Source organism: Lepisosteus oculatus, chromosome 22, assembly GCF_040954835.1.
Source record: "Lepisosteus oculatus isolate fLepOcu1 chromosome 22, fLepOcu1.hap2, whole genome shotgun sequence".
NCBI lineage: Eukaryota > Metazoa > Chordata > Actinopteri > Semionotiformes > Lepisosteidae > Lepisosteus > Lepisosteus oculatus.
In genome coordinates, this window is record NC_090717.1 from 5,650,293 (window position 1) to 5,672,458 (window position 22,166).

The following is a 22,166-nucleotide window of genomic DNA, read 5'->3' on the forward strand; positions in this document are numbered from 1 at the left end:
CCTCAAGAACATTCCAACCCATTTAACAAATCAATTCACCGTTTTATTTTTTTGTTTTTTTTCAGTCTTAATCTCCACAAGCACAACATAACATCTTTGGGCCTTAGGTAAAAAAAAAATGCTTAAGACATTTTTTTTCACCTAAAGAATATTGCCCGCATTAGGCAATTTCTATCAGTGTCTGATGTTGAGGGCCTGATTCATGCATTTTTAACATCAAGGCATGCTTTCTGTAATTCTTTGGTCTATGAGCTCCCTAGCATTCTTCTCAGGTATGTGCAATATTTCCAAAAACCCACAGCTAGACTAACTCACACCAGACCAGGTTTTAAAAATCTACCTCCAGGGCCTACAGTATGTCTGATTATCCTAATGGACATTCTATCCCGTATGTTCTTGTGTCATTTTTCCTTTTACTTTTATTGTACTTTTGTGAATTTGTGCTTTATCATAATGTACAGCTTCCTTGTGTTTGGAAAAGACACTTTTAAAACAAAATTTTATTATTGTTGTTGTTGTTATCATCATCACAGTTCAACATACATGATTGCTAAGTACAGGAATATAGTTTACTCGTAAGAGAAATGCAAACATTCCATTGCTGCAAACCCTTTCAAAACTCTGAAATAAAAGTGAAAATACTTCTGTTGAAAATAACTTTACTTCCCAACACACAACGACATTTCGCAAATGGAGTTTTTAATGAAAGTTCGGGAGGAATGAAGGCAGCCGAGCTCATTTGACACAGCTGCTGCAATTCCCACTAATTCTGACGTAAGCAACCTGTCTCCATCTATATCAAACGTCACCGTCTCCTCTTCCTCGTTCCTTTTCTGCATCCCTCCTCCACCCCCTCTCCACCTTTACAGCTGCCCAATTGGTCACATGGGGGTCCTATCCTCCCCGTCCAACGGCCGGGAGGTTGGCTCTCAGCCAAGCAGGTTACGCCAAATCTTCACATCCCAATAAACGATTCTAACTTCTCCCACACTTAGTCATTCCTCATGAATGTATTGTTCTGCTTATTTTTAACCACGTAGAATAATCGTGTTTCACAGATACAGTGAATGGAGAATAATTTCAGCGATGCTGAGCCTATAGTACACCAAGGCCAGCTGTGCTTAATATTTCAAGAAGGAAACAATTACCACAAAAGAAAATCTTAAATAATCAGCTGGTATTCAGGAAATCAGGAAAGTTTCAATAAAACTCACCATTACAGAACAATTAGCATTATTAAACATAATTACAGCAGGTGATCGTTCTTTTAACCATAAAGTAGTACACAGCAAACAGACATAGGTCATATATGGGAAAGATACAGACTGTAGCACCTCATGGAACGTACAGCCAGATTCTTAACACCACAAAGCTTAAATTGAACACAGCATGTTTACTTACTTTTTTTCAATTAACAGTTTTGGAACGAACCTGCAAAGTGAGTTTTTAACTTCTTTTTTATTTGGTCCAGTAAGTGATAAATTGAGTTGAACCCTGGGTTTTGGAATTTCTACAAATTAAAGGGACGTACTGTATATTTAGACAACGTTTCAAAACAACTTTTATTATAAATAATAAAACAACTTTTATTAGAAATTTTATTATAACAGATTTGAAAACAAATTTTAAGCAGCAAAGTCACTACATAGTAAAGAAAGGCTTGTGATGAAAAACAAGTTTGAGTACCAGCAGCTTTATTTTTAGTTACCAATTACCTTATCAGTGTCATTACTTCTAATGTAAGTCTTGTGTTGGTTTCATATCTGACAGGCTTATTGGCTTAGGCTCAGCATTTTCCTCACAGATGTGAGTTATTTATTCAGAGTGTTGTCGTTCGGAGGGAGTGTTGTCGTTGTACTCTGCTACACTGCTAGTCTATATCCATTTAGCATTAAAAACAGAATTAGGTTAAATTCATGGATAATGTTCCCACAGGAGGGTAGACTGAATACCTTTAGCAGGTAAGGGAACACTTTGAATTTTGTAGATCTGAATTTTGTTCAGATTGTAAGGTTTATCCATATTGAAGTCACAGTAATCTTTCCTACATTATCCTTTAGGATCTCATATCACTATGTCGGGTCCGAAATTTGATCAATTATAATTCTTTCCATGATGATTACAAGTCATATATCACGTGTACAGATCATTCCCCTCCACACACTTAACATATGTTAATCAGCACCACAGCAGTTCCCTAATCAAAGTGACTATATAAAAACATCAGAAGGCCCCCACTGGAATTCAGCCATATGCTTGTGTCCTTCAAGTCAGTGCTAGCACGGACTTGTTTACTGTTTAATTAGCTTGTCTTTCCTGTTGAATCTTGCAAATAATTCAGTAAAATAAATCAGCATGTAGGCTCTTCCACAAATGTGTTGCAAAGCTACATAATACCAGAAGTAATTTATAGATGTAATCATCTGCAGTAATCCATGTTCATGAATGCTGCTTTCACTTTCTACCTAACATGGACTTTTAACAGAATAAAGCAATTTGCATCCCCCATACTTGCTAAATTCACTGTGCTTTGGAGGCAAGGAGTGATTCAAATCTCATCACAGTCTCATTCACTCTCATTGACATTTTCTGTAGAAAAAACATCAAATGAGGGGTGGTACAAAATGAACAAGTGAGCAGAGTGATTAAAAACTGTCTCATTCATCCTCAGTGGCTGGTAATTGATCCCTTTAGTCACCACATAGCCTGTAGCAATGGGATAAAGACTCCTTTAAGGCAGTCTGTAAAATACATTTAGACCTGAGTTCTCCCTCATCCTCTATAGTTTCTCCCATGCCAGGGACTAAACCTAAATAGCATTGCTTAAACAGGGTTCTCACAATCCCTCGTCTTTGATAAACAAAGGAGACGTATCTTGGTCTCTGTGTGAGCTCATCCAGTAAGTGGTGACATCGCAAATAAATAATGCAAAAAGAGAAATGAATAAATAAACAGTTGCCAGAATTTGTAGGCATTTCATGTTGTGTATAAGGAACCTTCATTTTGACTCACCACAGAAGGACACGATGTGACTACTGTCCTCATGTACAAACTTTCGGGTCACTGCCTCCTCCATAATCTGCTTCACCTAAGGGAGAGAACACCATCAGCAATCAACAGCAGGTTTTTCTCTTGTTTTCTTTGTCGTACTTTTCAAACACGGACGACAGTGCAGTTTAAAATCTCAAGTGCTTCCAAAAAGTAGGAGACATGTAACAATATGAACAATTAGATTTAGGTCTTGGGTCAATAACAAATGAGATTTCACGCTTGTCCTACAAAAATGTCTTATTTCAAGCTGGGACTTTCGAGTTTGAGGCTTGCTTGTGCACTTTTTGTCTTTTTTCAACAAAGCTTCTACTGAAAAATGGAATACTAATTATTCTCCTGAAATCCCACACAGGGAATCTGGCTTGGAAAATGCCCAAGATCAAAGAGTGTGAAAGGATAAGATGAGTACTGGTTGCCTAATGGAACATCATCAATACCCATCCATTCCAGTGCCAATTTATGTCTCCTTTTGCAAAGTTTCACGGTGCCAGCAAATTCTGAAGGAAAAGCATGAGTATTCTCTTACAGATTGCCTCCAGTAACATGAGTCACATCAATAAACGTACTTCATAATGGCTTCCTGCCCAATTTTGGGGTTGTAACAAGTATCAATCAATCAATAATTCCTTATACTTATTTAATTATTTTCTGGACACTCCACTCAAAGCACTTTACAGGTAATGGGGACTCCCCTTCACCACCACCAGTGTGAAACACCCACCTAGATGATGCGATGGCAGCCAGAGTGCGCCAGTACCCTCACCACACATTAGCTATCAGTAGGAAGGAGAGCAGAGTGATGAAGCCAATTCAAAGATTCAAGAACACTTCAGTACAATGAAAACAATATCTTCTTGATGATTTAACCACGATGAATCTGTTTATCAGAAAAACAGCTCCTCTAAAAACAGCTTTGAGGAGGTCGGAATGATACAAAACAAACTGGCAAGACAGGAGAAAGAGATGACAGGTTTGAAGTCATAATTAAAGTGATGGGATGTGACATCGAGGGCACCAGCTGTTGGTGTTAGGGGCTTAATGTTAGCATTTGCCCACACTTCCATATAGTCAGAACAGCTATTCTGATTCTTCTTGCCCCTGAGCTCTGTTATTTTATGTTTCAGCATTCCTTCAAGGTCAGGATTTTGTCTGTATAGCTAACATCTAACATTTAAAATTCCTTTTCACATTCAAAACATGTATTCAGCCCTGCTCTGCCCTGGTCAGGATTCAATCAATCCCTGAGGGTGGGCTCAGAGCTAGACTCCACAACACCAGCTCTTCAGCTGTGGGAGAACTCTACACAGTCTAGGTTTCAAAGGAGGTGACTTCGCTATCTGTAACCTGCTCGGCACCACAGAGCCCCATTACACTTGCACCTAAAATCTTCAATAGCAAACTTTTATACTGTCTGTTCACTTTATTCCCCTAGTAGCCAGAGCACACAGCACTACAGCTCTTAATTCTGTATAAAAGCACAAAAGCCAGCATGACTATTGCATTCACGATTAATTGTGGCTACACATGACTTCAGCTCAGCTGCAAAAATGTGTGTTTCCTCCATTAAGACTGCTATTGAATCCTTTTTTAGGTGCTGTGCTGCAGCTTCCAGTTTAAAATAAAACCCTCTTCAAACTTATGCTAATTCTACATCCACAGCTGCCAACATTTTCCCTTTATCAGTAAGCTTTTAAGATGGGGAGTTGCATTCTTTTCAATTAAAAATACCCATTTGATGTGCATTCTGGTAACAGACGTCCTAAAGAAATGTAACTGAATTCAGTCTGTGGATGGATAATGGTGTGTAAAAGAGCAGTTCTGTTTGTATGGCTCCAACACTATGAAGTAAAGATCTAGTTTCATTGAGCTATAGGTAAAATGCAGGACTTATTTAGATAATAAATTATCATTTTAGACTGTTTGAGACTTCGTATGTTTCTATTTAATTCACAACATACACCACTGAGGAGTACCAACCTCAAAAATAGGTAAAATTTAAAGATTCAATCATCACTTTTCCTGTGCTTATTAGTAATTATCCTAATGCCTAAACAGCAAAAACCTTGACCTTTAATGTCTATAGGTGTCCTTGACAAACCTTTTGACTTATACATACACAATAGGATGCTCTTTTGATCATCTTTTGTCAGCTGACCTTTTGTCCAGAATCAACCGCTAAAATCGGAGGATACTACACTGTAGCTCAACACGTTCTTAGGATTCCTTGAAAACACAGGTGTATCATGAGCAACCATACACCAGCACCACTCCTCCTTCCTATACCATGAGCTGTGAAGGTCAAAGGGCAGTGGTGGATACAAGTCAGGCAAACAGGCTCACTCATTCCAGCGACTCATGCTCTTCCCACACCCCACACACAGACACACGTACAGTACTAACATTGTCACTGCACACTGACATCCTCACAATCCCTTAATGTGCCTGAAGGAAAGCAATTATGAACTCAATTTTTAAATTATGATAAAGGCATTATTAATTCTTTACACTTGGAATGATGCCTAAAAACCACAATTTGGAATGCTCTGTAATCAAAGGAGCAAACTCATCTGTACAGGTACCATACAGACTTCACCCTGGAATCATGCCAATGCAATCTTCTGATGTTAAATAGATGTCTTCCTTTCTCCTGAACTTCTGATTTTCCTTTGAAACACAGCAATGTGCTGCAAATCTTCACTGCTAAACATATGTGTTGATTTGCAGAACCTTGTTAAAACTTGACAGTGTAAAATGGTCTACAGGCCTTGAATTGAAAAGTGTGATATTACAGGAAATGAAAGAAATAACTCTGTCATTCAAAGCTCAGCCAGAGCTCTCATATATTAAATCTGCAGCTGATAATTAAATTGTTAAATATAAATAAAAATATGCCATATTTAGACTGTCCCCATTTCAAACGGAGCTTTCAAAAATTTCTACTCCAGTGAAAAGCATTTTTTCTTTTGAAAAGCTACAACAAAACATACAGATTTTATGTCTCGTTTTCATTGGATTTTTACTACTAAACCTGATGAAAATTTTGCTCAACAGAAAAAATCATCATGAACAGTAGCCAAAAGAAAAACATAGCATGCTACAGGAAAATTAAGTAAAAATATGCACAGGCAGAAAATGTGTGGTTTCATTCTCTCAGTTTCCAAATAAATTTTTCATTGACTACATTGCTGATCCAGTGGCAGTTCAATGTAACCATAAAAATGCAACCCTCACTATTATTATTACAGAAAGCCTAGTTATATTAGTGATTAAACTTACAGGCCAGGAAATTACTGTACAAGGTTTCTGAGATTTATTATATCTTTCTTATCCTAATAAAACAAAAGGTAAAATAAGAGAATCAATTTCAGAGTACAAGTGATTAAGCAATGAATGGACATTTCTGGGATCCATTCATAACTTTCCTTTTTGACAGCCAGGGAGTGTCACCTGGTAATAACATGGCAGTAAAAAAGGTTTGATAACACAGGATATAGCATATCTTATAACACTTGGACACTCTGGTAAAACTGAAGTACTAGAACCTGGGTAGGGAGATGCAGGGACCAGCACAAAGCAGATCCGCCCTGACTGGATAATTCATATACTGGCAATCCCTGGTATTTCTGAAGCTGTGAGCAGGAAATGAACAGGAAGCCTAAAGTGAGCTATCTTTTTTGCTACGAGAGAAGAAACTATGTGTTCTGCTCAGTGTGCCATGGTGAGGATGAATGACTCACTGCAAGCCTGCCTGCTCACAGTCAGAGGGGTGGGGGCCTGCACACCGCTCCCCAGCCTCTAAATGGAATGGGGTGCAGATTACAGCCGTGAAAATTAGTCAAAGAGATATGGGGGCTTAAGGCTTCCTCAAAGCACAGCTCCAGTGTCCTTTTGTGCAAGAAGAAAATCAGTAAAACAAAAACAATTTGAGCTGGATCGCAATTAGATTAGCAAAGCAAACACTGAACAGCAGTCTGAGGACGAGTCTTGTGTAGTTGGAGACAGGCTAAACACAAGAATCGTGTCCATTTCATTCCTCCTCATCTTTTTGCAAACAGTTGCCGAAGTCCCTGTCAGTGTATAACACTGGGACAAACTTTGACCTGATATTATGCCTAGCTTGTAAACTTTTGAAAACACATTTAAGTTCCGAAATAAAGCAAGCATTTTTGTTTATGTGGTGCTTACATATCCAGACACATAAATGCACGTTAATGAGTCTCTTGAGAGACAGAAAAGGGAACTTGTCAATATGTTGCTTAATTAGCATCAGAAAAAGGATGTTGCACACATGTAAGGAAGTAGCTCACAATACAGTTTTCTTGGTCTTCTGTTTCTTTTGAGAGTATGAACAAAAGAACATTTCAGGCTGGCAAACCCCCTGATTTTACAGCAATGCGCTACTCACTGCAGAAAAAAATGCCATGGTTTTGTCACAACTAACAGAAGCTTTCAAATTCAAAAGATTCCAGATATATCCAGAAACTTGCTATAAGAGCAGATTTCAGATTTCACTGATATACTGTACATATCTAATTCAGGGAGCACCTTTGCTTGATTAATTGTGCTTTAAACGTTTTTTATATAAGGAATAATAATATTAATTATAATATGAAGGAAATTATAACACTATGCATTGTACTTACGTAACAAGGAAAGTAGTAGCTCCAAAGGTGGTGATAAGAAGGCTTCGGATTGAAGTCCAGGCTCACTCTCTCACCCTCACTTTCCCTCAGTCACTCTCTCACTCTCTCAGCTTACATGACTTTGACAGAAATCCCAGCATCGCTCATTCTCAAATCCGAATCAAAATCAGCAGAAAAAAAAAATTAAGCTGGGTTGGCATGAAAAACACCTCTCAATGCACTGTAAAAGCATTTTTTCTCCGTTAAGTCATAACCTTGCATGACACTATGGTGTATATGTCCTCTAGTCCATTTTCATAAAAAAACATTATTAATACTTATATTGCATACAGTATATATATAATAATAACAATGATTATAATAATGATAATTATATTTTTGGACAGCAAAATATTTTAAATTACAGGTGTACAAGGAAACATGCATCATTACAGAGAAATATGTACTGAATATTCTCTTATTGAGAGGGATAGAGGCAGCTTGACATCCATTATCTTTAAATTGAACACACTATACTGTAATTGGAAGACAGGCTTACCTAGTCTTGTACACGTGTATGTTATAAAGATAAAACAGATAAAAAATTGAACCTTGAAAGATGTTTAATTTGTAGTACTGCAGTCTGTCTGCCATCCTGTAGGGCACAATGACATTTAATGCTGAGACCATGCTTTGTGTGGTTCTACTCTTTTTTGGCTGAAATTACATACTTATACTTTACATCATAAATCTCAATTCACATTATATTGGGTCTTCCTCATCTCATGTTCAGCAATAGGGTCATGAAACCAGATGAAATAGCCACTCATCTCCAAAAACCTCTGAACCTCAGCTTTTATAGCTTGCACTATCCCCTAATGACATTTAAGACAACACAACTCAGTGCTAGTAGTTAACTCAGGTAGACTCGTTTCTGAGTCTTTAAGTTGATTTAATTTGACTGATCAGGCAATGGGAGGATTTGTGGACTAAGACAATTCATTTCACCCTCCCATACTTTGGCATTTGCAGGATACTAAATGTCCTTATGGCAGTTTTCAAGTCATTCCAACTGAAACCCTGTCACCCAGGTTATGTTGCCAGCATAAACCAGATGATCTTTTTCTTTTCCATCAAGTACACTAGAAACTCAAAAGAAAAAGCATAATACTGCGCAGGCTTGACCATGTGTCTCTTTTTCTATTCTTCCTGGTGCTGCTTTATTAAGAATCTTTACAACTTAATTTGTAAAACAACTTAAGTCTGGACCTCTGGTTAAAGCGCAGTCCTGATATTCCCCCAAAGATGCATCTACACAAAAGGAGAACCACCCTACTTGATATAAGGGTCCCACATCTTAAAATTTCTCAAATGAAATAATTTAACAGGTGATATACCTTTGTCTAAAAATATTTTTAGTTTTGTTTCAATGAAAGGAAGAGCCAAGAACAATTATAGCAGATAAATAATGCTAAAGGTAACAAATGATCATTTCTTCTGGCATGTCTTAAAATGCACTTCTGCACCATTTTTCATATATATTGCCTGTTGCTGCTTTTTGCCTACTGGTTTCCCTGCTTGCCTATCCCTTACTACATCCTTGGTGATCACTGGCTACCCTTTGAGCCCAGCCCACTTGTCGAGGACATGTCTTTGGGAGCCGCCAGCATGGGCAGGAGAGACTCTCAGGAGATGGAGCTGTCTCCTCTGATTGTCGCTGATGACTCACAGACTGCTGTCTGTCAGGTCTGGGCCTCCGAAGTCATCAGACCCTCGAAAAGGGAAAAGAGACCTCAAACGCTGCACACAAATAATTGTGCACGTAGATTATCAACGTGGGGAGCTATGTACAGTACAGTATATGAAAAAAGCCCACTCACATCATAGAAAATAAATTAGACAACACAGACCTCACATAAGCCATTAGTTGCAATTTAGCAACAGCTCTTCCACTTGTGATGTCAGTCAGATGGAGGTTCGGGGGCTCACAGTAGGAAATTTATTGAACAATGTCATTGCATTAATTCACTCAGCCACCATTGCCACCTTCACTCATGGCTCCAGGGAGAAACTGTGCTGAGTCATAGGTATGAGAAATAAGCTACTAAGATGAAGGATGCATCTGTGAAACCATGCCAGCAACAAAAAAAGTTAAACCACTTTCTTACTTTCTCTCCCACTCCTAGAAGACTTGTAAAATCTGCAACAATTAGTTAATATTGTGAACTTCTAGTATGCAGGGACACAAGTGATGGGAAAGCATTTTAATACATCGGGGCATCTGAACACTCATTTGTTCTGTTTGAACAGATGGAAATATAGTCATGACTTTGACTCATTATTTACACACATAAGTCAAACGTAAAGTTTTATTTTAATGATTATAATTGCAGAACTTTGAGCACAGCAGAATCAAAGACAACCGGCACTAGGCTGGATTCAACTCTTTGCCTAATGGCGAACATGTTCTTTAATAAGCCTTTTTTGAGACAAGCAGTACATAGGAAGTCTATGATTGTTTAAGAGCAGAAGTTGAAATTATCTAACTACAGTACAGAGTACAGGATTATGCTGTTTGAAGCTGACCTACTTAAATGAAATGACTCATATATTATAGCTTTAGCACCATGGAAAATAGAGTGGTGTCTGGTTTTAGCATTCAATATTCTACCTTGGGGGTTAGTGTGGGTGTTAAAGGACCAGTTAACTGTTCAAAGTCATTTGGTTCTTAGTGGACAGCCTGCTAATCTTTTTAATAAGAGGCAGCAGGGCACTGTGTCCCTATTTTTGCAGTAACCCCAATATGACTGGGTTGCTTAGTGTTGTAAAAACACTATCAGTGCATGAAAAATCCATCAGTGCATTTTTAGATCAGCCCCTTACCTTTTTGTATTAGCTTGTTTTGTTCTCAATAAAAAAGCCTAACCCTCGTGGAGGTTGTGGTTTTAAATGGGCGGTAGAAAAACACCAGAACAAAAGAAACAGTTCTGACATATATTAGTCACGAGCACTTCCCATTCTTAAGACCTTTTCAAAATTGACAGAGAAAAGCTAAACAGAAGACAGAAGTGGAAACTTTGAGGAAGAACATTAAGCACTTTACCTGGGATCATTTATTACCCAATGTAATCACTTCTTTGACGAAAGAGCTGGATGAGATTCTCAGACCAATTAACTGCCGGCAACCAAATTAACTAGATGAACCAAAAGGCTACTTCTTGTTATGAACTTTTCTAATGTTCCTATGACTCTTCATAAGAAACCATCCTTATGGACTGTATCCTGGTGCCTAACACATCATGTACAGGGCAGCAGAACACTGGGTTCCATTCATGTCCCTTTGAAAAGCCTCTTCATTACTATGCATCTGGTTAAAGCAAAAAGAACACAGAAAATATTCCTCTGCACAAATTTACAGTGTTGTGGGTTCCCTGTATACAGTATAGAGATACTGTCTTGATACGGGTTTAGCAACCATCCACTGTTTTGACATACAGTATTTAGTATGCTCACATTTAATATGTTCCATAATTAGAGCTGTTTTTATGATGACTTGCACTCAACTCACACCCCAGCCTACAGCATATGAAAGCCATTGATGAAGCCCACTCTTCCCTCATCTCCAAGAGTCTGGAAATCAGCTCAGGCTGTCTGAACCTGGCTATGCTAATCACATTCCCTGGTTTCAATGCTGATATTTTATGTAAATAAATCTGTCTCACAGACAATTTGCATTTTTTTTCCTTTTTTGTAAAATAATTTTCAAATGTGTATCAAGAGATTCAAATTCCAGAGAAGTGTGAAATTGATTTTCTTATTACCACATGACTAATCACGACAGTGGCTGTAACATTTCAAAAGTCCATGGCCGCCAAGACTACCAAACGCTTCTTAGCCACGTAAAGCACACTTCCAGCTGGATGAATGTTATAGTTACACATATGCCCTTCTATGCAATACCCTACATTTACATAAATATATGCCCTTTAGAATCTGCTCCTTCACCTTCTCCATTCATCTGTAACCTCTCACGTACTATGAAGTAGTTCAGGTGGGGAGCTGCGTCAGCATGCATAGTCTGCAAAGGAACAAGTAATACGTTTATTCCATGCTGAAAGAGAAGAGAGAAAACACAACATTTCAGCTGTGAAGCCTTCTTCAAGTACTATGCTATATTCCACTCAGATCCTCCATCTTCGGGGCCCTTGTGACCCACTGAAATCAGAGCAGCTTAGTCCCTGACTGCCTTCAACTACCCATTCAAATCAGAACTACTCAATAATTGATCTCCTTTAGTTAAAAATTGAAATCAGAACTACTCAGTCCTCGTTTGCCTTTAACTCCCCATTGTAATCAGAACTGCTCCGTCCCGGATTACCTTGTGGTGATCTCCTCAGGACTCATCGGTTTAGCTAGCAGTGGTGATCTGTCTGACACAGTCATACAGTTTTACTAGCAACCTTTACTGCACTCTGCTCTATGGCCTATCTTCACTGCAATCAATGATTCCTTACTGTTCGATTGACATGGCTTTCACTCTGCTCTGGGCTGCACAGGCATTCTGTTATGTGCCTGCCTCACTGTTTTTCCTGGCTTTTATTTTTGTGTTTGAGTGATTCATTTTTGTAAATAAGGGTGTTTACTAAGCAAATAAATAATAACACACTGCAATTATTAATTCTAAAAGGAACAATTACCATTATACTGAGTAATGATGGTTATTATAGCAAAAGCATCATCTTTGTGAGGGGACTTGCCAGAAAACAGAATGGTTTTTTTCTATAATTAAAATTCCAAGAGAGAAAAAAGTCCTTCAAAAAAAGACCATTTTAACGCCTAGCAGAAATCTGAGTTAAGCATCCTACATTACATAGATATAACTTCATTAAAAGGAGTTTTAAACGATGAATCATAAATCATCTTGAGTAAATTAGTAAGATATAAAAATTTTCGGGAGATGTTTACACATGGCTAAGATGAATTATGTCTTTTTTCTGTACGAGTTAGTGTACTGCACATAAATCAAAAGAAAAAAAAAACATCAGAGGAATGAATCACTGCCTGACTTGTGAAAACTACTGGCTGATTTGTGTGTGCTGTTACTATTTTCAAAGTGTGGGACAATGCAGATTTCTGGGTTTTAGATTAAAATAGAAAACTCTCTTGCATTCAGAACACATATTTTGAATAAAACGGACTCAGCATGTATGTCAGTATTGTCAAGCTGAAAGAAGGTCCATGTGTCTGCTGGGATATTGGAGGGTAGCCATATGGTGCCATAAGTCAGTACAGGAACTCCATCCTTGACCTTTGACTATTCAATTCATTTCTGCTACAATGAATATGAATGATGAACAAGCGTGAATATGCGTTACTCATACAGTGACAAACAATAAGTTGTCCTCACCTATGATATATCCCTGAAATGTCAGCAATAGTCATAGAAGCTTCTTTAAACCCACTGGAAAATCTGCTCTATATTGCTTGCTGTATTGGAGAAGCATAAACTACTTGTTCCCCTTTTTGAGTAAGCAACAAAGAAGTTTAACGAGAGGTTGAGCTGGACCGTTCCTTCATGCACCAATAGATGTAAGTAAATGAAACAGTACGTTAAATAACTCCAGGGGTGTCCAAATTAAATTACTGAGTTGGTGCTCTTTTAGTCATTCCTGTGTGCCATTGATTGTTTTTAACTGGTACCAGATGAAGCAGGGACGATTACAAGTCACAGGAGGTGCAATCAGCACGGGGAAATCCTGTTTCAGCTAAAATCCCCTGTCTGTAGAGCTCCACGTCATCTTTAATCCGTTTAAGTGCGAAAATGGGTTGTTTGGTTACCAAATCAATTCTATATCAGGTTTTGAGTAGAAAAAGAACTGGCAGAGATAAATGACCTTGTTTCACATCCTTGCTCTGCAGTAATGATGTTTGGAGCCTACACTTTTGCATTTTGCCCCTAATTTTATTCTTGAAGCCAGGAAAAATGAAAGGGTCCAGAGCTCTGTGCTGAGACTTGTTTATCACAGACCTCTAACCAACACCTGATTTTTCAAATGGTGGCAAGAACCTGGAGCTAAGGCAGTTAATTTCTTGTAAAACAAAAATGTATTGACAGAATCCAAGAAAGAACAAAACTTAGCGCTTTCTGAGTTTCAGAGCATAAAGGCTGGACATAGTTTATATCTTAAACTGTTGTGATTATTCTCTTATAGCCATTCATATCAGCTTAGATCAACAAACAACACCATGTGGCTTCATACCTGTCAAACAATATTTCGGACTTTGCCGCCACTGTCTTCAATTCTTTTTACAGAGATGCCCCTTTGCCACACATGAACTAACACGTTATGTAACGTGGCTCTGCAGCTTACATAATTATATTAGCTTAGAACTTTTTCCTATTCTTCTTTAGCTCCATATGGTGTGATGTGTTCACAGCAATAAATACAATAATTTTCTGAGGGACTAGGGCAGCAGCTGTCGTAGTTCGGCTCAGAGAATATTAAATGAATGTTAACACTCTGAATCAGCTGCCAGCCAAACACTGTGCACATTGTATCACTGAATATTTTAGATACCATTTGGGATGCCTCAATGTTAAAACTGCTCAGTTCTATTCTATGAGGAGACAGAATGAAAAGTGGAGGCAAAAGACACAATAAATTCTGTAATTAACATTTTCTTTCTGAGCTCAGTAAATATTTAAATGGAGGTGCATTAAAATCATAAAATAAAAACTTGCACAGCAGCATTAAAAGTGAATAATCTATTCTGCACATATAAACACAGAGCTCTAAGTAATTCCATGTTGTGGGGCATCTCCGTCTATAAACCACACAATTGTAAAGATTAAGGTTTGCTAAATAGTGGCAATGCAATTTCCTACAATTCTTCATTTATTTTCCTAAGAGTGAGCAAAGATAAAACTCTGGGCTAGATTGCTAGATCAGGTATGACAGGGTCTTTGTTGATGGGTAGTAAAACCCCTGGGAGGTTTGCACTAACCCAATATCCTGGGCTGCTGAAAAATACCTCAAATGACTCATACAAAAACATTACCTGTCAGAAATCAACCTGAGCCACAAGAAAACACTCAGGTCAGAGAATACATCTACTGCGTATCTGCATTATTTTCAGGTTGCTTTTGCTCTGGTAGCTTGGTAAATCAGATTCAATGTACCCCAGTCCAGTGCTGAAAAGCAATTTGCAATATTTCCAAGGAAAAGCAATCACACACAAATATATATTGCAATGGTGGGGCTACATTTTCCAGACATTGCAGGAGTTAACAATGTTACATAATCTTTCAGACTGGTTATATAATTTTTTTTTCTAAAATAGTTTTATTTCTCAGCTGCTGTTTGCAGCTGAGCACAGTTCACAACTGATAACACTGCAACCCCAAAGTCAGAGAAGAAAATGCCTGCAGGACATTTCAGACTCTTACACACATTAAGCAACAAAAATGAGCTTCTCGTTAGTGCTATTACAGTTAATTGTAGTTTTGAAAATTGATATTTTTAAATATATTCCTATTTCTGCTGCACAGAAACCTTGGAAAAGGCATAGAGCTGTCAGTTATTTTAGACACAAAACAAGTGGGAGCCTAGAAGCAGTTTTCAGGCACATTGCTTAAGCTAATTCAGTGGGATACTTCACAAAAAGACTGGATGAAGATCTTCTGATCAATTAGTCACCTGCAACAATACCAGGAGTAACGGTGGGTTTTACATGGCTGAACATGATATCAGTTTCAGATGAGTAATGTTGGACACATCTAGGTCCTAGAGTGCTCACCCAGTGCTGTTCTAAGATATAATAATTCCTGTAATGTACATGCCGGTATCTTTTTTACCTACGATTTGGTCCATTTTGGTCTATAGCTTTCATGCTGAAAGAACATATACATTATAATTATGTTGTTTTGCAAGACTGGGGGGAAAATGGAAAAATTCTCCCCTAAAAGAAAATTGCAGCTCAAAAAAGTGCCTTGGATTGCATTTGATGGGATCTAAAACCTTCTATCTCACATCAAACATACACCACTTACTTCCCATTCTGAAATAAGAAAATAATAAGAGACCTTTTGTCCCTAATCCTTGCCATTTTCACAGAAGAAGAAATGGATGGGTTTCCAGAGCTTCCCAACAGCTCAACCACTCAGACAGAAGAACTGATGCCCAAGCATTGCATACATGTTGATATAAGAATGTTTTACTTTGGCTATTATTATTGCATATACAATCTATCATATCTAGGTAAAAGCATACAGGAAAATAAATCTAGATGAAGTCTGAACTGCAATTCCATTCCTCTGATCACATGGAAAGCAATCCAGAGTACTATGTACTATGAAAACCTATCTGAAAGACTTTATAAAACATACACGCATATAGAAGATGCCATGTCTATAAATAGGGAAACTAATTAATTAATTAATGATGACAATGATGACATTGCTTTACTACAAATAAAAGCATGCATTTCACCCATAATTTATACACTGATTATATAAGACATGCTGTGCGAATATGGCATGCTACATCAAGAAAATAAATGAATTTATCTGTTTTGCCAGATTTCCATGTGATATTTTAGAAGGAAATATTTTTTCACACATTTTAAAACGGACATTTTTACCATGAAAAAAATGTGAATTCACTGAGTTGCTATGACTCTATTCCAGACAGGTTGAAATAATATTACAGTTCCAGTGCTGTGAAACAAGCTGCAATAGCAGTTCCCTTAATAGATAAAATTGTCATAGGTGGTCAAAGCAGGCAGCAATATTTTATTCTTGTAGAGCCACAATTTAAGTACCCTGCCAGCTCTGCTCCTCAAATGAAATAGAATATGACAATGAAAGTCCTTGCACATCTCCCATTAATCTGCTGGTTCAGCAGGGCTATGGGCTGTAATATTACAGATATTTAAATTAAAACTATTGCAGTACCAGGTGTGACTCAGCTTTATAAAAGAGAGTTTTAGAGTGTCTTTGTTGAATTTTTATTAAACTAATTCGAAATACTCAGACATTTCACACAGGAATCATACCTGCAGGTCATTAACAGAACAATTTGTGTAAGCCTGTAGCCTAATTACCTCTGTAAAAACATTGTAAATAGCACAGAGGTTTAGGCTACAATTAAAATGTATACACTATTTTTTTCTGTTAACGCACTGAAGTTAATTTCCCAAAACATATCCTAGTCGGTGAATAGGAAGTTTGGGTCCTTCGGAGTGAACACACACTGAGGCCTGTGATCAAGCCTAGGCCACACCGCTAGCTGAGTGTGGCTGGGATTCCCCAAGCAGGGCGGCACTACGGGCTGAGTGAGGGTGGGATTAGTCGGCCAGGACTTTCCCAATGAGACAGTAACCCCTGTGGCCTCTTTTTCTTCTTTTACATTAGGTTAAAGAGAAAAGATCTAACTCCTGTTACAAGAGTATTAAAATACATACGAACTGTATGCTATAATGAGGTGTGGTTAAGGCTTAAGACTCATTATTCCAATCTGAACGCTATACTACCCTAGACAAAGTACCTTTTCTCACTTCCTGGCTTTAAATGAGTATCAGCCAGCATTTGTATGTACTCGCTTACAGAAAAGACACTAAATAAGTACATAATAACCTCTCAACTATTATATTATATCAAATATATAAAATTGATTACTGTTTTTTAAACATTCTTGGGTACACCACTGAATACAAACTCAGTTCAAAACCACAATACTCCATTTGAAGCATGTATTAGTATACAAATCCACAATACACTTAAAAATCAATACAGACTACATTTATACAGATCCTTTTACAATGTGAAATCTGCACAAAACATCCTTTTCTGTTCTCTCTCTTTGCTCAGGAGTTCAAGATCAGAAATCCATTTCCTCGTGACCCTCTGTGACTGCTGTAGAGCGTTTTAGCCCACAGTGAAGAGCATGTTTTAGTTGCTGCCTGAAACCTGACTAACCACCGACAGGCTCAAAAAAAAAAGCTGCGATAAAGAAAGGCAAAGAGCAAGCTGCTAGTCCTATCAGTATCCTGTGCCTTTATGAGAGTGTCCTTCTCCCTGTGTAAATACAGGTGTGAAAGGAGTGAGGAAGCAAAGACAGAGGAAACAGCCAAAGAAGGCAGACTCATTGCTGGGCAAGAGAAAGGTTACAAAAGATGGGATACGGGCATGGTTTGGAGTCCTCAGAGAGAACTGAAAGGCCATCTGCTCTAAAAAAAACACCATGTGCAAAAAGGAACATAGCAAGGCCATACGCAAAGTCTCATATTGTCTTCTTCCAGTTAGCTCACAAGATGTAACGTTGATTATATACAGTACATTTACAGTATATTGCTTTCTTATGGAAAAGGACTCAGACGCTTGCAGAGGCAGTTTTGTTTTCTTTTTAAATACTGTGAACCAAAAAAAAAAAAGAGTGCTATAATGTGCTTTGAAATCATTGACATTTCTAGCTTATCAGTTCTAGTCTAGCCAGAAATTTTGTAACAGAAGACAGGCTTCTGGGAGCAGCTGCTGTCTGACTTTTAACTCTAGTTTGACATGTCTTGAAACCTCATTAAATATTTTCCAATCTGTAACATGTACTGTAAATACATTTGTGTGTAATAAAGTTTTCTCTATATGTATACAAACGCAAGTGTCTTGACAAGATCACTGTTGGATTAAGAATTTTTCAGAATATTTATTGTATATAAACCTCAAGGCTCGATAAGTACCTATTAAAAAAAAACACACCCACAAAACACAATTTGAAATACATGAGGAGTATCTATTCATGTGATAAAACAAGGTGGCTAAATGTCATGTACATACATCCAAGAGCAATGTGTGCCAGTATTCCAGCTATGTTAATGCCTAGTAGATATGAGTGAACAATGAGGAGTACCCAGATGTGTGAAGAGAGGTAATGTGGTCTGCAAGGCCATTCAGTCCTGAAGACCTGGCTGAGGTATGAGGAGGAAAGCTCAGTTTCCATGTGAGAAGTTATTTGTGTATTTTTTATCTGCTGGATATGGGGTACCGATTGCTAAAAAAGCAGACCCAACAGAAGAATAAACGTGTAAACAAAATGATTCCAATCAAGTGTTTCTTAATGAAGTTTCCCAAAATGCTTAATGGAAAGTAAATAATTCTGTTGCACTGACCAAGATCAGCTATGGCTTATAATGACTATCAATCGGCAGCGTTTTCATGATATTTCAAACAGTGCTCTGAAGATTTTATTGAACATGCAGGATTGAATTTATAACATATTACTATGAAATGCATTTAATTTATTTTACTTTGCATTCAAAATAGGCAAAGCTATCCTTTACATTTTTGAGATGTAACACAATCGGATTCTTCTTATCAAAGCTGCTTCCTGCAACACACTTGCAGAAATAGACAAGGGAGCCAACATCCCAGGAAGCATAACCATATTCGATCAGATCTGTCCCTTTCCATGTAAAATATATTCACAGTAGTAATGTGATTTTACTCTTCATAGGCTGGACAGATCAGTATTAAATCTCTAACATACACTCCAGGTATATTTGGAACCAAGATTTTTCCAGTTCATTTAGAACTGTAAAACAATACACTTGCATTCACCTCATCTTTCATATTATAGTCATAACAAGCTTCTACGTTCTCTACAGTTGAAACACTGCATAATTAGAGCGTATAAGTCCAGAATATACAATTAACTGCTAACATTTCTAAGTCTAGCTCAGCCAATTCATGAAATAATATATGACCATCAATCTGAAATATATCAGAAAACCTGGTGTAATGTACTGGTCAGGTGTATTGACTTTTTAGAAGGGGTGTGGAATTGAGGGGTGCATCATATCATACAGTACTGCAGTCAGGAGTTTTTGCATGCTTGTACACAGCAACACTGTATGAATAAATAATACACCTTGTGGCTCAGTAAGAAAAGAAAACAGCCATTTCAATTACCACTGTATTTTTTCCATAAACTTGCATTGCACTAAATGAGCTTAACAAAGAAACAGCACATTACAATAAGAGAAAATACAAAACCATTAATCCAAATAAGATCCCTTGCATGATGTTTTAAGTGTCAATAATGCACTATCTTCATGCTTAACATCAGTATGGTCAGCACAGTTAGGCAGGGGTGCTAATGTTGGAATTTTATAGAGCTGCTTGTTAAAATTTGTCTGTAGATTTTTTTAAGAAGGTGAATTCAACTGGCTAGCTTATTACAACAAACCAAAAAGCTCCCAGTTTCTCTCATCAAATCTTAACAATAGAAAAAACTGAACAACACAATCATCATCAACAACAAAACAAACAGGGGAACCTGAAACAGCTGGCAGCATTTTGACAGTGGGCTCACAAGTGCAAAACTACGCATCATTTACACACCCAAGAACAACCCCCTTGCTTTGATTTTAGCGTTGATTGACGGATAAGCAATAAATCGACTCAAATAAAATCTTTTGACTATCCAATGTGATCTAGAGTGACAAAGTGTAGTAGATCCCAGCCACTGACTTTGCATAGCATTTAACCGAAGCTTCTTATGTTCTCGGTGTTTAACTAAAGTGGCTCCGGTTCCAAAACATGTAAGGATGGCACCGAAATTGAATTACCGACTATATATTCGTACCCCTCTTCTTGTGAAACAAGAATGCACTAAAGGATCTTCATCTCACCCCGGATAACGTCCCTGTGTGTGTTCTTGTGACGCCCGGTGGATGTACATCAGTAAAGAAATATGCAGCCCCAATAACCAGCCAAACCAAAGTATTAAAACAATTAAACACCTGAAGAAGACGTCCTCAAAATAAACGTTAGCTGCAAAACATTATCTGTGCAGTATCCTGCTGTCGTATCCATCAATACCATCAAGACTGTACAATTGACACAATAATACAAGAGGGCTAGCTTTCCCCACTCACTCGCCTGCTTTTTAAAGGTAGGTACAATGCATAAACATTCAGATATATTTTCAAAGGCGAAAAAAAATCACCCACCTCCTTCTTGACCGTCCGCACCAGTCTCTGACGCGTCTCCGCTTCTGAAAACGTGACAAATAAACACACATTTGTTTTCCATAGTGCAGGGTACGCAGCATGCACCCAATAAAATCGTTCATATAATACACTGCATTAAGAAAGGCACCAAAAACGAAACATGGTGATATTTATTCCCTTTTCTCTGTACCTGACATCGCTGTTGCCATGGATTCAGTAGCGCTGTCTCCTCTCAGCTGCGAAAGACCAGAGCGACCGTTCGGCTGAACCTGTGCGAAGTCGCGGCGGCTCAGTGAGGCGCATTCGCTCCTCTCATTCCTTACCCAGAACGCAATGTACACTACAGCAGCGGAGAGCAAATAGCAGCAAGCTGTGGAAAGGGTGGTCTGAAGTGTTTTTTTTTTCCCTTCCTTCCCTAGAACAGTCCGCCTTTTAAAGGAGTACTAAGGGAGCCCAAGGAACTTCCACTGCGTTGACAGGAATACGCGAGATTTCAATAGAAGTTTTCACTGCCTGTGCTCGCCTACGAATTGAAGTTGAACAAGCAGGCGCAATAGGGGCATTAATTGCTTTACAGCACTTTGAAGAATTTTGCTCATAAATAGCAGACTCAGACTAAACTGCATTTCAGTTACACCACACGTCCCGATTATACAGGTATTTTTTTTTCTTAGCTATCCTCACTACAAGACCTTAAAGTTGTATATCGGCATTCCGAAGTTATAACACATTTATAAACATTAATTTTATATAAAACAAACGCAATGGAACAACGGACAGGTACGAAACATCTCATTACCCACTTGTATACCTCTCCTAACGCATTATGCTAAAACGTGCATAATGAGGTGAATGCGTGTATTTTGCAATTAAATAGTAACATCACGAAATTGGTATTTGCAGACTAGTCGAACTACAATACCGAACTGTTGTTAGCACATACGTGCACAACCTGAGCTAAGACCGACAATTAGCACACTGTATAACTAAGGCGCAATTTAAGACAAGATGCTACAATCGTTAAGACTCGTTTCTGTCTCCAAACAGAGAGACCAGAAGGCGATTCGGTAGAAAACACGTGAGCAGCGTTTCTTCCCGGGGATGTTGTGTTGCTTAGCAACCATGTAAGCCTTATTAGTTTAGATAATTAGGCGGACACGATAGATATAGATATAGTGAACAGGTCCACCAGGCTCTTTGAGGTTATAGCTCATCAGCTATAAACAATTCTAGATATGCTTGTGACATGTAGGAGGCAAGTGTCCTCTGTCCATAATTCCCGTGTTATAAGCAACAACCCTGGGCAATAGGCACCGATTACACTTGCTCTCAGAGAAAAAAAGATACGCTAATTCTATGCTAAAGAGTAAAACTTTCATTTTTCATCTTGTGAATTATCTACTTGTTACTGTACAGCTCACTCGCTGATGCAGTCTTGTGCTCTGACTTAGGTAAAGGACAGATGGACTTCCTGCAAGGATTTCTGGT

At 38.0% G+C, this 22,166-nt stretch overlaps 1 protein-coding gene across 3 annotated transcripts in view; it reads right to left on the reverse strand.

The window, feature by feature from the left end:
* sgsm1a (small G protein signaling modulator 1a) overlaps positions 1 to 21,716 on the reverse strand; it is a 48,624-nt gene extending 26,908 nt beyond the window's left edge. The window contains exons 1-3 of one of the 3 annotated variants that reach the window (XM_015366371.2): positions 20,869 to 21,716; positions 20,679 to 20,722; positions 3,013 to 3,088 (exon numbers count right to left, since the gene is read on the reverse strand). In XM_015366371.2, coding sequence (XP_015221857.2) covers positions 3,013 to 3,088; positions 20,679 to 20,722; positions 20,869 to 20,887 — 139 coding nt within the window. In that variant the 5' untranslated portion in view covers positions 20,888 to 21,716. The remainder of the gene's footprint in view (positions 1 to 3,012; positions 3,089 to 20,678; positions 20,723 to 20,868) is intronic. The other 2 variants (XM_015366370.2, XM_006640331.3) reach the window with 2 other exon arrangements.
* Positions 21,717 to 22,166: the final 450 nt, after the last annotated feature.